The 15085-nt window shown below is 44.6% G+C and overlaps 1 protein-coding gene across 1 annotated transcript in view; it reads right to left on the bottom strand.

The window, feature by feature from the left end:
• Window positions 1-15085, bottom strand: part of TGFB1I1 (transforming growth factor beta 1 induced transcript 1) — a 33563-nt gene that overhangs the window by 3035 nt on the left and 15443 nt on the right. Inside the window, exons 3-9 of the mRNA XM_015826492.1 lie at window positions 14828-14924; window positions 14203-14302; window positions 13434-13452; window positions 10955-11142; window positions 6776-6949; window positions 5653-5734; window positions 2933-3081 (exon numbers count right to left, since the gene is read on the bottom strand). Of these exons, the coding sequence (XP_015681978.1) occupies window positions 2933-3081; window positions 5653-5734; window positions 6776-6949; window positions 10955-11142; window positions 13434-13452; window positions 14203-14302; window positions 14828-14924 (809 nt within the window). The remainder of the gene's footprint in view (window positions 1-2932; window positions 3082-5652; window positions 5735-6775; window positions 6950-10954; window positions 11143-13433; window positions 13453-14202; window positions 14303-14827; window positions 14925-15085) is intronic.

The raw sequence follows: 15085 nt of genomic DNA, 5'->3' as shown, positions 1-15085 counted from the left end.
TGGGCGATAATTAGCCAATACATCTGGATCCAGGGAGGGCTTCTTAAGGAGGGGCCTCACCACCGCCTCCTTTAGGACCGCGGGGAAGGCACCCTCCCGTAGAGAAGCGTTTGTAATTCCCTGGAGCCAGGCTCGTGTACCCTCCCGAGCCGCCAGTACCAGCCAGGAGGGACACGGATCCAATAAACATGTGGTTGCAGTCTCCCCAGGATCCTGTCCACGTCCTCGGGAGCCACAGAGTCAAATTCCTCCCATATAATAAGTCTCAAGACCTGCTCCCGCCACCTCCCCCGGGGCCATCCAGTCGGAGTCCAAACCCTCTCGGATCCGAGCGACTTTGTCATGCAGATATTGTGCAAATTCCTCAGCCTTCCCCGCCAGAGGGTCCCCCCCTCTCCTCAATTGAAGGAGGGAGCGGGTCACCCTGAAGAGGGAGGCCGGGCGGTTATCTGATGACGCAATGAGGGTGGAGTAGTAATTAGACCTCGCCACCCTCATCGCCACAAGGTAGGATCTAACATGCATCCTTACCTGTGTTCGGTCGGATTCGGTACGGGTAGCCCTCCAACTGCTCTCTAGGCATCTTTTCCGGCGTTTCATCTCTCTCAGCTCCTCGGTAAACCGAGGAGCTAGTTGAGATCTACGTCGGGTCAGAGGCTGCAGTGGCACGACTCGGTCCAGTGCTGCGGCTGCGGCCACATCCCAGGCCGCAGCCTGATCTTCCGCCGAGTCGTGACCTAGCTCCTCGGGATATGGCCCAAGCTCCGTCCGGAACCTCTCCGGGTCCATCAGGAGCCTGGGACGGAACCATCTAGGCAGTAGGAGTGAGCTTAAATGGACTCCAGAAGATGGTAGAGGACATGAAGACCTGGAGTAACGTTGTCAATGGGGTCGCGATGGGTCGGACATGACTTCACAACCAACAACAACAAACTTAATTTTTGTTTAGCAAACATCTTAACTGGTTTTCCTAATTTGGGTAGATCTTCCGTTTATTACAAGAAAACTTCCTTGCCTTTTAGCCTTCCTCAATTCAGCCTAGGAACCTCTTACTAAGAGTTCACTTCTGCCCGATGGCATTTTTTATTTTAATTTGTGCCGTACATTCTGGTTTAGACGGCATTATGCATCAAGATTTAGGCTCACAGCTGTCTCAAGGCTCTGTCATTGAGCAGATCCAGATGTGCTAGGTCTCTGTCCTGCCTTTAACAGGCATATGAGTCCTAAACTGAAGGTTCTTGAAGGTACTACATTCCCCCAATGTCAAAGTTGGCACAAAGGGGTTGAGTTATTTTGCTAAGTTAAAAGAAATGTGATAAATAAAATCCTAGATTGCCTCCAGAAGTTGTGGGAGCTTCAACACTGGAGATTTTTTTTAAACAAATGTTATTAATTTTTCAAATTTTAACAACCAGGTAATTAGGAAGCAGCGTGGTGATAGGGTAATCAATAATCCAATAACAGAGTGATACATAGATATCTCAGTTTACATCAATAAAGGTTCCCTCTCTATTTCCCTTAGGAAATTCACATTCATATTAGTACATTTCTAGCTAAAGTTCAATCAATCTATATATTTATCAATAACATTTTAGTTATACATATCCAAGTCCTGTTTTTAGGTTTTATTTAATCCCAGTTATCATATTCCAATTTAGCCTTTTATAACCACTATTTATAATTCAGATAGGTTTAGTTTCCCTCATTTCATTATAGACTAATTCTCGTGACTTAAATACAAATATTATTCCAAAATTTAAATTCTTTCTTTATTCACCAATATATTCTATTTCTCATCCTAATAACTCCTCATATACTAATAACATATCTTTCATTGTTACAAATCCATTTCCCTATAACAGTGATGGAGAATCTTTTAGAGACCGAGTGCCCAAACTGCAACCCAAAACCCACTTATGCATTGTCCGGTGCCGGGTGGGCGTGGCCCATTGGGTGGGGCGTGGCCCATTGGGTGGGCGTGGCTGCAGTGGTAACAGCAGACTAGGTGGGACTAAAAAGTTCAATCAATCAATTCCAACTCTGCAAGATCTTTTTTTTTTCCCTGCGAGAAGTTGAAATTGACTGATTGAACCTTTTTTTTTGTACACAGCGGTGGAGGCCTAAAGTGAAAAGGTTTTATAAAACCCAGCTGAGGGCATAGGACTGGGGTGACGGCGCATGTGCCCACAGAGAGGGCTCTGAGTGCCACCTCTGGCACCCGTGCCATAGGTTCGCCACCACTGCCCTATAACCATTAAGGCTATAATCTAACAAATTATTTTAATTTCCATTATAAATCTGAATCCTAAATATTAAATCAGTCAATATCTCTAAGATCAGTCAAAATCTCTAAAAGAAAAGCTGCTTAACCCTCAAATGAATTTTTAAATCCCATTTTTAAATCTAACTCTGGCTTTCTTTTTTTATGCCAAGCAGGCTTCCATACCAATGCCCTTAAATCTTAACACAGGAGATTTTTTAAGAGACTGGATAACCATTTGTCTGAAATGATATAGGGTTTCCTGCTTGACCAAGAGGGTGGAGTAAAAGACCTCCAAGGTCCCTTTCAACTCTTGTTCTGTTAAGTTGCATTCAGGAGCTCATAGTGATCTGTTGTCTTGCAAATGCAAGTAGGGTCAACGATGCAACACTGTTCTTCTCCTCAGCCACATCCATCACCTTTGCTACGGAAAGCCACAGGTAGAGATACCAACTAATTCTCCCCCCATGGAGAATTTCCCTCTTGGTCATAACCAAGGCAAAATTAAAACTAAGGCAATAAGACTTAAGAGGAGAACGGCAGCCTAGCAGTTTTATTTTCAGCAAAAGAACTGTATTTTCTCCTTTGGAAAAGCCATTTCTCTTCATTGGCTTTCCGGCCCTCCGGACAAGACCACACACAACACAACCCCGGCCCAGAGCTGGTGCTTACCCTGCAAACAAAACATTCTGGGTGCCACAAGGCATTGAGAGCCGAGATGTAATTTTCCAAGATGGCCTGGCTGCACCCTTGACAGCGAGTGGAGAAGAGCTCATAAAAGTCCTGGCGACAATACTGCTTCCCGTCTTTCTCGTGAAAGCCTGCAGGGGGAGACAGAGAGTCAATATGGAAGGGACCAAAAATGGAGCAGCTCAGCAGCCACCTAAGGTGAATCAGTAGTACTGCAGGAGGCCCAATTCAGAATTCTTTCGCACTGTGGAAGCTGTGAAAATTTAGTTAAGGACACCACAACTTTCTCCAACCTGGAGCCCTCCAACTGAGCTGGACCTCAAGCCATAGAACGGGCAGCAGCCTGTTGGGTGGAGACCACAGGAAGTGAAATTCAAAAATTTTGAGGAGACCCTGATTGGGAAGACTGGTTTTGTGAGCAACCAGCAGTCCGTGAAGGCCAACAAGCACCACAGTGCTCAATTGCACATTTGTGTTGCATGTGAAAAAGATGGTTACCCGGTCGTTTGTACATTGATTCAATGTTTAAGACTTAGACCTACAACTGAGATGAAAATTATTGGTCAGATTATAGTTTGGAATTGTAATATGAAAAAGGTTTTAAATGAGGAGTTATTAGGATAAGAAATAGAATCTATATGTGAAATAGAGTAAGAATGTATCTTTTGGAATAATATGTTTATTTTAGGTATGATAATCACTTTCTAATGGAATGAGAACAAGGAAATGGATGGTGACAATAGAAGACGTCGTATTAGTAAATGAGGAATTATTAGAATAAGAAAGAGAATATATTTGAGAAATGCAAGAATGTTACTATTGGAATAATATGCTTATTTTAGACATTATAATTATTATGTTATGAAACGAGGGAAATTAGGGATACCCGAAGTGTTAACAATATGTTTATTTAAGGCTAAATTGGAATGTGGTAATTGAAACTTAGTAAAGCTTAAAACAGGATTTGGACTTCCATAGGTAAAATGTTATTGATAATTCTATTGATTGATTGAATTTTATTTAGAAATGTATTAATTTGAATATGTTATACCAATTGAGGGAAATAGAGAAGGAACCTTTAAGGAGTTATCCTGAGCTATACATGTATGATTTTGTTTTTGGATAATTGATTACCCCATCCCCACATTGTTTCCTAAGCACTTTGATGTAAAAATTGAAAAATTAATAAAACTTGTTACAAAAAAAAAATTTTTTTTTTGAGGAGATCCTGATTGGGAAGACTGGTTTTGTGGGAAACCAGCAGTCCATGAAGGCCAACAAGCACCACGGTGCTCAATTGCACATTTGTGTTGCACGTCAAAAAGATGGTTACCCGGTCATGCATTGTATCAAACCTTCTCCATGACACCATCCCGTCTCTACCATTCTCCCTATGACCTTTGGAGCATAAAAACAATAAACTTTATCCTCTGGCATTGAGAAAAAAAAGACTTGGCCATGATTTAGTGGACACATCCACCTTATGTCAGCCTTCTCAGGTGAGATCAAGACAGAAAACACAACCAAACAAGCTGATTCTACATCATCGCAAGGCCACATTAATAGAATCTTGCAAGTCTGAAGACTACAGACCTCCCACTATCTCTTTTTACAGGATGGTGAGGATTTTCTTTCTCTGCCTGTGACGCAGCTCCACCTTTCTTACATGATCATTCCCTAGGCCAGGGGTAGGAAACCTTGGCTCTTTTATGACTCAGGGACTTCAACTCCCAGAATTCCTGAGCCAGCCATGCTGAGGGGAAAGGGAGAGTTTCCAAGTTGAGCATGCTGGCTCAGGAATTCTGGGAGTTGAAGTCCAAGAGTCCTAAAAGAGCCAAGGTTGCCTACCTACCCTTGCCCTAGGCAGCCTCTGTGTCCCAAGGTCATTCCCACACACCGTTCCAGGTACTCCTCGACTTACAACCATTCATTTAATGACTGTTCAAAGTTACAACGGCACTGAAAAAAGTGACTTAGGACCGCTTTTCACACTTACGACCATTGAGGCATCCCCATGGTCGCCTGATCAAAATTCGGATGCTTGGCAACTGGTTCATATTTAGGACGGTCGCAGTGTCCCGGGCTCATGTGGATCACCTTTTGCGATGTGGGGGAAGCCAGATTCACTTTACCGCTGTGTTTACTAACTTAACAACTGCAGTGATTCGCTTAACAGCTGTGTCAAGAAAGGTCGTAAAATGGGGCCAAACTCACTGAACAACTGTCTTGGTTAGCAACATACATTTTGGGTTCGATTGTGGTCATACGTCGAGAACTACCTCAGGCAGTCCTCCACACAGGACCGTTATGCAAACTGAACCGAATGCGCAGTCACTAAGCGAACTAAGGGTTCATTATGGCACAACGTTTTGCCGGAAACCAGAATTAAGTACCAGTTTTCACCAAAAGCATTGTAAAACACGATCACGTGACCGCGGGATGCTGCAAACAATTGTCAAAGCCGCACCAATGAGCTCCCGAAGCTTGGTCACGTGACCACAGAAGAGACTCTTTCTTAGGTTGGATGTAACTTCGCACAGCCGCTAAGCGACAAGTTGTAGGTCAAGGACTACCTGTAACTCATGTGAGGTCAATTCGTGACAAAAAAAGTTTGAACCCCATTGAAAGGTACATCTGAAGAGTCCCAAACAGGATGGAACTGGTAAAAATCAAATTCTCTCCCTGCCAGCTGCTGTACTGACCTTCCTCCCCGAAGGGCCGCCCACACTGGACGCAGCAAAAGTGCTCCGGGTGCCAATTCTTATCCAGCGCTGTTACCATTTTCTGAATGGACCACAGGAAGGCCGAAGAAGGAAGGGGGTGGGGAGAGAAAAAAACCACTTTGTCAAAAATGTGCTAAATATGGTTATCGCTGCTCTGCATTTCCCAGGGTTTCTTAAGTTGCTCAACCCTGTTTTTTGGCCTCCTATGTTTCAACCAATTCCTGTTGTATCATAGCTCCCTGTGAATCATTCCAGCAAAGTTTTTTAATTGCAATCCTACTGGTTGCTGGCGTTTTCACTTCCAGTTTCTGGCAAAAATTCCCATGGAAGAAGATGAGTTTGCTTAAAAACCTGTGGTGCTTGCTTGACGCCACAGAGCTGGCTTAACGGCCGTCGCAAAAAAGATGTAAAAATCAGGCACAGTCAGGTAGGTGGAGGTCAAATCACTGCAGCCAACTTGGCCACGGGACAAGAGTCACACTGATATCAAAAAATGGTGGAATAGAATCATTAAAGAACGGACGCCAAAAGAGGGACAAAATAAAATGTGAACGACAACCAATTAAAATATTTTTTAATTATTTTAAATAATTAAATTGAGTTGTTGAATTGGCCCGCGGTGAGTTGTCTCGTGGTAAGTTGGCTGTGGCGAATTGGCCCATTCCACAATCAGGTGGTGACCCATTTAACGGTCACGACAATTTACAACTCATTCTGGGCTCAATTATGGTCATAAGCCAAGGACCACTGTACCACCCGCTTCATGCTACGATTCAGGCAGTGAAAGTTGTAGGAGTTTACCCTGCAAATAACACAACACACAACGCTCCTAGTTTGATTTCTAACCCTATCGGAACATGAAAGACAGGAAAGGCCCTCATAATAGCTTTGTGGTCTGAAATAAAAAGGGAAAGTGCACTGAGGCGCCTCTACCGCTATCTGGCGCTCAGGCTGCTGAGGAGAAAAATGGTGAAATGAATGAACAGATCCCCCAAATTCGCATTCGGGATTGGACCCTCAGGAAAACCACACAGATCACACAGCAGTGGCTCAAAAGTGCATCAAATGTTTTCACGCAGGAGGAAAGAAAAAAACCCCTCACATCCAGGATGGGTTCGTTGCAGAATCCGCAGCGGGGAGAGAAGAGCTGGAAGTAATCTCTCTCGCAGTAGGGGGCGCCGTCCTTCTCAAAAAAGTTGCTGCCCCCCATCTCCTTCTGGCAGTAGGTGCAGACAAAGTGCTCCGGGTGCCAGGTGCTCCCCAGGGCGGTCACCACCTGGACGAGGAAAAAATGGAAGGAAGAAGGCCACGTCAACAATCGGCACGTTCTCCATCCGACGGCGACGTTACAGGCCGTCCTCGACTCACAACAGTTCATTTGGGGACTATCCGAAGTTACAACGGCATTGAAAAGCATAACTGATGACCGTTGTTTCACACTTAGGACCATTGCCTTCCTCCCCATTTTTGACACGATCGAAATTCTGACGCTTGGCCACTCACTCATATTTATGACGGTTGCAGTGTCCCAAGATCGTGTGTTCTCCTTTTGTGACCTTCTGACGAGCAAAGTCAGTGAAGAAGCCAGATTCACTTAACAGCCGTGTTATTAATTTAACAACGACGGTGATTCGCTTAACAACTCTGGCAAGAAGGGTCGTAAAATGGGGCAAAACTCACTGAACAAATACCTCACTTAGCGATGGAAATTTTGGGCTCTATTGTGATCATAAGTCGAGGACTACCTGTATTTATTTATTTTATTTTTAAATTTAATATCCCACTTTTATTATTTTTACAAATCATTCAAGGCGGTGAACATATCCAACATACCTTCCTCCTCCTATTTTCCCCACAACAACCCTGCAAGGTGGGCTGGGCTGAGGGAGACTGACAGGACCAAAGACACCCAGCTCGCTTTCAAGCCCAAGGTGGACTAGAACTCACCGTCTTCTGGGGACTGGCCCAAAGTCACCCAGCTGGCTTTCACGGCTAAGGTGGGACTAGAATTCACCATCTCCTGGTTTCTAGGCCAGCACCCTAACTGCTAGATCAAACTGGCTCTATATCAGCGGTTCTCAACCTATGGGTCACGACCCCATTTGGGGTCGATCGACCATTTCACGGGGGTCGCCAAGCAAGGCTGTCTGCCATTTTTTCCCCTTTTCTGGCGGGTGCTTTACTTCCCTTGAGCTGGGCCAGCTGGTGGTCGGCCTGCTCAGTCTCTGCCACTTGCCAGCTACGCCTCGGCCAGCGCAGGGGACGGAACCATGCATGCGCGGCGCTCCCGGGCAGGGAAAGTCCTCAACTTACGACCGGTTGGGTAGTCCTCGACTTACGACCGGTTTAGTCCTCGACTTACAACTGGTTTAGTCCTCGACTTACGATCGGTTGGGGGTTGCGGCATTAAAAAGGTTGAGAACCACTGCTCTATATGAAAGACCTCTGCTCCCAAAAGTCTCTTGCTCCTCTATTCTTCCACGGACGGCAGTTTATTTGTTTTTTATTTTATTTATTAAATTTATATGCCGCCTGCTCCACTGTCAAGCAACTCTGGGCGGCTTACATCATAAAAACAAAAGTACAAAACATTAAATATTAAAATGAACAAAGATTAAATGGGTTAAAACTCAGAATATTTTCTTTTTTAAAAAAAAAATTCTTTTTTTTAAGATATGAGAAATGTAAAAGTGTTGGGATGGCCTGTACGAGGAAAAAAAGACTTAAATGCTTAAGTGTAATGAAAATCTTAACCAGTAAGAATGGTTTGAACATTGTGGGGGAAACAAATTTAAATAAGAATTTTAAACAGGATCTGTGATAAGGCAATCAAGATGATCAGTTAGAAAAGAAGTTTTCTATCAGTGTGGTTATTATTTGCGGAAATATTAGAAAAAAAATGTCTATATTTAACTGTTGTTTATCCAAATAATAAGAACTGTATTAATTCAAGGAGGGCAAAAGAGAACATTTTTGGAAGAAGAGAACATCAAGCCAAGCTACTATGTGGACTATAGAATTATAGAAACTAATTGTTATTGTTTTTTAAATATAAACCCAGACAACATGATGTTTACCAAATATTAAGGTGATTATGTAAAAAAAAATATTTTTTTTTTAAAAAACTCAAGAACATTACAGGGTGGAGAAGAGATCTTCTCCCTAGTCCAGTGGGGAACACTCGCTTTGGGGCCCGGTTTTGAGATTCTTTCAGAGGGCAAAGATGGCGGGAACATCTCATCCTGAGGGGCAGAATGTTCCAGAGGCTCTTCTGCACACTGTGGAATTCAGTTGCCAATGTGGTCAGTTCCTGGATCAACCCATTTCCTGGATTCACGTAAGGAACTGAACCATAAAGTAGCCAAACAGGCTGGTTTGCAAAAGACCAAGAGGGAATGGGGGGAGGAGACTAAACTGAGCCTTTAAACTAAACTAATTTGGCCTTTTCCGCAGGTCCAGCTGTTAATGGGTTCAAGACTGGATTGGCCGAGCCCCTGATAAAGTGCGCTCATCTCCTTGGCCTTTCCAGTTCTGAAATTCTTTAAAGGTTCAAATCAGAGCCCGCAGCAGCTATAAATCTAAGCCTAGGCCTAAGCCTAAATCCAAATTACAGCAATAGAAAGAGTCAGCAATTTCTTCTTCAGCCTTCCATGATAAGTGTCGTGATTCCGTGCCAGCCTGTGTTCCCAACAGCTGAGTCTGGGGAATCTGAGGAGGAGGTGGAGGAGGCATTTGAAGGGCCATCAGGGTCAGAGGGAGGCTCTGATGAATTACAAGACTCACGGTTTGATGAAGAGCCTGGGCCCTCCAGTCGTGTTCCTGATGAAGCTCAGCTGTGTGGGGAGAATGAGTCAGACTTGGAGGACTCACACCTGATGGACATGCTGATTGATGCTCGTACACGCCGGCAATTAGCGAGAGCAGATCAGCAGCAGTCAATACGACAACTCCAGGGGAAGAGGAGAAGGCACTGAGAGGCAACGCCTTGGGACTGCTGCATAAAGGGGGAGGGTGTGGGCAGTGCTGGTTGCTGAAGGCCACCGTTGCAAAGTACTTCATGGGATCGTGTTCTGTTAGTATTGCCGGTGACTACTTTTCTGTTTGCATCGTGTTTCGTGTGGACAATTTCCTCCATTTGGATTGTGTTTTGCTGCTTTTGTTTCTGGACTATTTGGCAGGTTTGTCACCCATATTAAAAGGGGTTTGTTTTGTTTTAAGTCTCCAGCCTATTTTCTCAACAGGGGTTTGGTCCTTGTGCCTTTAACAAGGACGGCTATAGGNGGAAAGGTGGAGAAGGATTCCATAGCAGTTAAAAACTCACAAGAAGGGGAAAGGTCTGGCTACCGAAGCTGATGGGAGTTGGCAGAGATGGCTAAACTGACCGTTTTGATGAAAGAAAATAATATAAAGTACTTTTGTTTCTACTTGGAGACCGCTTCTGGATTTTGTGCTTGAGGTGGAAAAATAATATGAAACTTTGTTTTGGGGTTTTACTGATTCGATTGATTTTTCGTGATAGAAATAATTTATACTATTATGGAAACGTAAAAAGTTGAGGTTCGATGTTAATGCTTTATTCTACTGCCCCAGAGGAAGTTAGTGCCTTTTCTTTTTCCCTTCTCCCCCTGACTTTCCTTTCCCTTCTCCCTCCCCACTGGGTCCTACTATTTGCTTTTGTGTTTTTGTATTTTATTCTATAATCCAGTGGTGGCGAACCTATGGCATGGGTGCCAGAGGTGGCACTCAGAGCCCTCTCTGTGGGCACGCGCACCGCTGCCCCAGTCCCAGGCCTTCAGCTGGGTTTTATAAAACCTTTTCGCTTTAGGCCTCCGGCACTGTGTGCTCCCCCCCCCCAAAAAGGCTCAATCAATCAATCAATCAATTTCAACTTCTCACGGGGAAAAAAAAACATCTCGGAAAGTTGGAATTGGTTGATTGAACTTTTTGGTCCCACCCAGTCTGCCGTTACCACTGCAGCCACGCCCACCCAATGGGCCACACTCACCCAATGGGCCACACCCACCCAATGGGCCACACCCACCCGGCACCTGATGATACATAAGTGGGTTTTGGGTTGCAGTTTGGGCACTCGGTCTCTAAACGTTTCGCCACCACTGCTATAATCTAATACGATGTCACAAATTGGAAAAAAGAAAAAAAAAAGAAGGGAAAAAGTTTGGCAGACAAATGTCTACTTAATTCCAGATGGGATGTTGATTCATCCTGATTTCCCACCAGATCTACCCAGATGTGTCTGACCCACATAGAAGACGACGCTGACCTGCCCAGCGATAGGTTTTTGACAGGACGCACACAGGCCCTTGGCTGTGGTGGAAATGCCTTGGCGGCTGAGATCCGACTCCAGCATCACCAGCATGCTGTCCAGGTTCCCACTGGGCTGGCCTGGGGACATCTGAGGAGACACCGCAGTAGGGCCTGGGCAGACAGATGACACCACCGGCTGTTGAGCTGAGGGCATTTGGGTGGGAGCGGGTGCTGGTGGAACCGTGGTGGCGGTCGTGGTAGTTGTGGTGGGGACAGAGACTCCTGGAAGCTAGAGATTTAGGAAACATAAGGCAGTTATGAATCACCTATGACAGGGATAGGCAACCTTGGCTCATTATGACACGTGGACTTCAACTCCCAGAATTCCTGAGCCAGCTATGCTGGCTCAGGAATTCTGGGAATTGAAGTCCACGAGTCATAAAAGAGCCAAGGTTGTCTACCCCTGACCTATGACGAGTGTCATCCATTGCTATTTCTTTTATTTGGATCAAGGCTCCAGAGCTGATCTCCAGAAACATTAAGAGAATTGCTTTCTTCTGGGTTATGTGAAAAGGATGTGCTGTGAATTTACAATACAGGTAGTCCTCGACTTACAACAATTCGTTTAGTGACCACTCAAAGTTACAACGGCACTGAAAAAAGTGACTTATGACCAGTGGTGGGATTCAAATATGTGAACAACCGGTTCTGTGTGTGGATGCTGCTTCCGGAAGTCCATTCTGAGCCTGGGCAACAAAAAATTGGCTATTGGTTCTACCGAAGTGTTGCAAACCGGCTGAATCCCACCACTGCTTATGACTGTTTTTCACACTTACGGTCGTTGCAGCAACCCCACGGTCACGTGATCAAAATTTAGAGGCTTGGCAGCTGGTTCATATTTATGACGGTTGCAGCGTCCCGGGGTCATGTGACTCCCTTTTGTGACCTTCAGACCACCAAAGTCAATGGGAAAGCCAGATTCATTTAACAACCGTGGTACTGACTTAACAGCTGCAGTGATTCACTCAACAAATGTAGCAAGAAAGGCAGTAAAATGCGGCAAAAGTCGCTTAACAAATTTCTCACTTAACGACAGAAACTGGGGGCTCCATTGTGGTCGCAAGTTGAGAACTACCTGTATGGTCTGACCAAATAAAGTTAGGACGGTGCCCGGCATGGCTGAAAAAAAAAAAAGGATACGAACATCTAAGTTCTCCGAGTAAACTCAAGGCTCAAAAATTTCCAAGGTGCCTGAAGGCAGGACAAGAAGCAACGGATGGAAACTGATCAAGGAGAGAAGCAACCTAGAACTAAGGAGAAACTTCCTGACAGTTAGAACAATTAACCAGTGGAACAACCTGCCCCCAGAAGCGGTGAATACTCCAACACTGGAAGTTTTTAAGAAGAGACTGGACAGCCATTTGTCTGAAATGGTATAGGGTTTCCTGCCTGAGCAGGAGGTTGGACTAGATGACCTCCAAGGTCCCTTCCAACTTCTTTATTATTATTATTATTATTATTATTATTATTATTATTATTATTATTATTATTATTATTATTATTGGCCAGAGAATCGTCAAGCATTTTTTTTTTTACGAAAAAAGAACTTTCTAGTTAGTTATACTTCACGAAAACGGTTCTGAGGGCATCGAGAGCCATTACATTCTGAGGAGGCAGCTGGAAGTAGACCTGGTGTGTGTTCGTTTGTGTGTGTGCATGTGTCTGTGTGTGTGCATATGCATGTAGAGAGAGGCTGACTTTTGTTCAATCCAACTACTCATGCCATTTAGTTTAATTTAGGCAAACCTAATCTTTCTGTCTCATCTGTAGAAATTATGCGTATGTGGAGGAAAAGGTGCAAGATATTGAACCTTTCCCAAAATTTCTATCTGTAGGGAAATACACAGGCATGCACACACACACACATGCAATCGCGCACACAAAGCTTCTATGATTTGTCACACTGTTCTGCCTTTCCTTGCAACTAAGACTAAGGACATACTTTTTAAAAAGCAAACCCATGGTTTGCAGAATATACTTAAATAAATAATAAGGATGATGATGATGATGATGATGATGATGATGATGATGATGGAAGGGACCTTGGAGGTCATCTAGTCCAGAAGTAGGCAACCCAAAACACTCAAAGAGCCACTTGGACCCGTTTCCCACCAAAAACAAAACACTGGGAGCGCAAAACCCTTTTGATATCTAAAATGAAGATAACACTGCATATATCCTTTTTTACCTTTATTGTATGTATTTATGTATGTATATATGTATGTGTGTGTATGTATGTATGTATACATATATGTGTGTGTATGTATGTGTATATATATATCTTCATTTTAGATGTCAAAAGGGTCTCTCTCCCTCCCCCTCTCTCTTTCCTCTCTCTCTCTCCCTCCCTCCCTCTTTCTCTCTCTCCCTTTCTCTCTTTCCTCTCTCTCTCTTTCTCTCTCCCCCCCTCTCCCTCTCTCTGATCTTCTGCTCACCTGGCAAGCTGGCTTCAAGCTGTTCTCCAACAAGCTGACACACATTCTTATTGGGCTAGCTCAGGGGTAGGCAACCTCGGCTCTTTTATGACTCATGGACTTCAACTCCCATAGCTAGGTTAGCTAGCTCTCTCCTGCCCTTCCTGCTTCCTGCTTCTGCTCCTGCAGAGATGCAGCAAAGGGAGGAGCCCCGCCCAATAAGATTGTTAGCTTGTCGGAACAGGGTGAGGCTATTTTCTTTTTTACACACACACACACACACACACACTGTCTCTGTCTCTCTCTGCAGAGGGCAGAGGCTGGGAGCCACAGGGAAGGCTCAAAGAGCCGCATGCGGCTCCGGAGCCACAGGTTGCTGACCTGTGATCTAGTCCAACCCCCTGCTCAGGCAGGAAACCCTATACCATTTCAGACAAATATCTGTGGGGTCCTTGGTCCTCTCTGAGCTTAGTGGTTTTCTTGTAGACATTTCATTACCATACTAGATAACATCCTGAATGCTAGCAGGGTGTGGGATTTTCTCTCTCTACTCTCTCTGCCACTCTCTAATGGCACTGATGATGTTACTTAGTTTGGTAATGAAACATCTGCAAGTAAACCACCAAGCTCAGAGGGCACCAAGGTTCCCCACGGTTCGACCTTGACCTACAAATATTTTCTTCTATATCTACACTTACATCACAATACTGTGATCAAACCCCAAACAATACTGAAAACTCCCGGGTCCCCTTCGTCTTCAGCCCTAGGGCTTCCTGACCAGCAGGCTTACATTGCTCTGGACGCGGAAATCCGACAGGGAAGCCATGAGCTTGTCGAGCTCCAGAGTTGCTGAGGTGGCCGTTGGCTTGACAGATGGAGACATTGTTGACCTGTGATAAGAACAGCCATTTTGAAAAGGTGTAAATTAGATGGGGTTACATGTCTGTATCCTCACTCTGGTAACTAACTGCAAATCCTACTGTAAATGACCGAATCTTAAGAATCTCTCTAATGGAGAAGAACCTTTCCATCCTATTTCCTATGGTAGAAAAATCTTTTCCTTGAAAAATTATCCTTTTTATAATCTCAAAGGAGGAACACTTCTAATATGCTGGGTGGGGTAATGTATTCCACTTCAGCAGTGGATATTTTGATCTCTTGATTCTCTAAGCGGGTGTTTCTCAAGCTTGGCTATTAAGATGGGTGGACTCCCAACTCCCAGAATTCCCCAGCCAGCATGGGGGATCTTAAAGTGGCCACATTCCCAGGTTATAAAATGGGAATACTAATTACCTATCATGACAAAGAACTTTAGTTAGTAGTTAGATTTGGTGCATCAAAAACCATGTTTTTCAGACCACTTTAGGAAGAGTGGCAAATTCTACCTCAGCTTCTCCCATGTATGTGCCACTTACCGGGATAGAGAAGTACCGTCTGTCGAATCGTCTAATCTCTCTTTGTCCTTGTCTGCAGAAGGACTTTTGCTGGATGGGAATTGGGACATTATTTCATCTGGGGAGAAAGGAAAGGAGAGGAGAGGAGAGGAGAGGAGAGGGGAGGGGAGGGGAGGAGAGGAGAGGGGAGAGGAGAGGAGAGGAGAGGAGAGGAGAGGAGAGGAAAGGAGAGGAGAGGAGAGGGGAGAGGAGAGGAAAGGGGAGATGAGAGGAGAGGAA

Source organism: Protobothrops mucrosquamatus, unplaced genomic scaffold (genome assembly GCF_001527695.2).
Source record: "Protobothrops mucrosquamatus isolate PMUCROS unplaced genomic scaffold, P.Mucros_1.0 scaffold3153, whole genome shotgun sequence".
In the NCBI taxonomy this organism is placed as follows: Eukaryota; Metazoa; Chordata; class Lepidosauria; order Squamata; family Viperidae; genus Protobothrops; species Protobothrops mucrosquamatus.
Note: the sequence above shows the minus strand (reverse complement) of the source record. Positions and strands in the feature narration are given on the sequence as shown.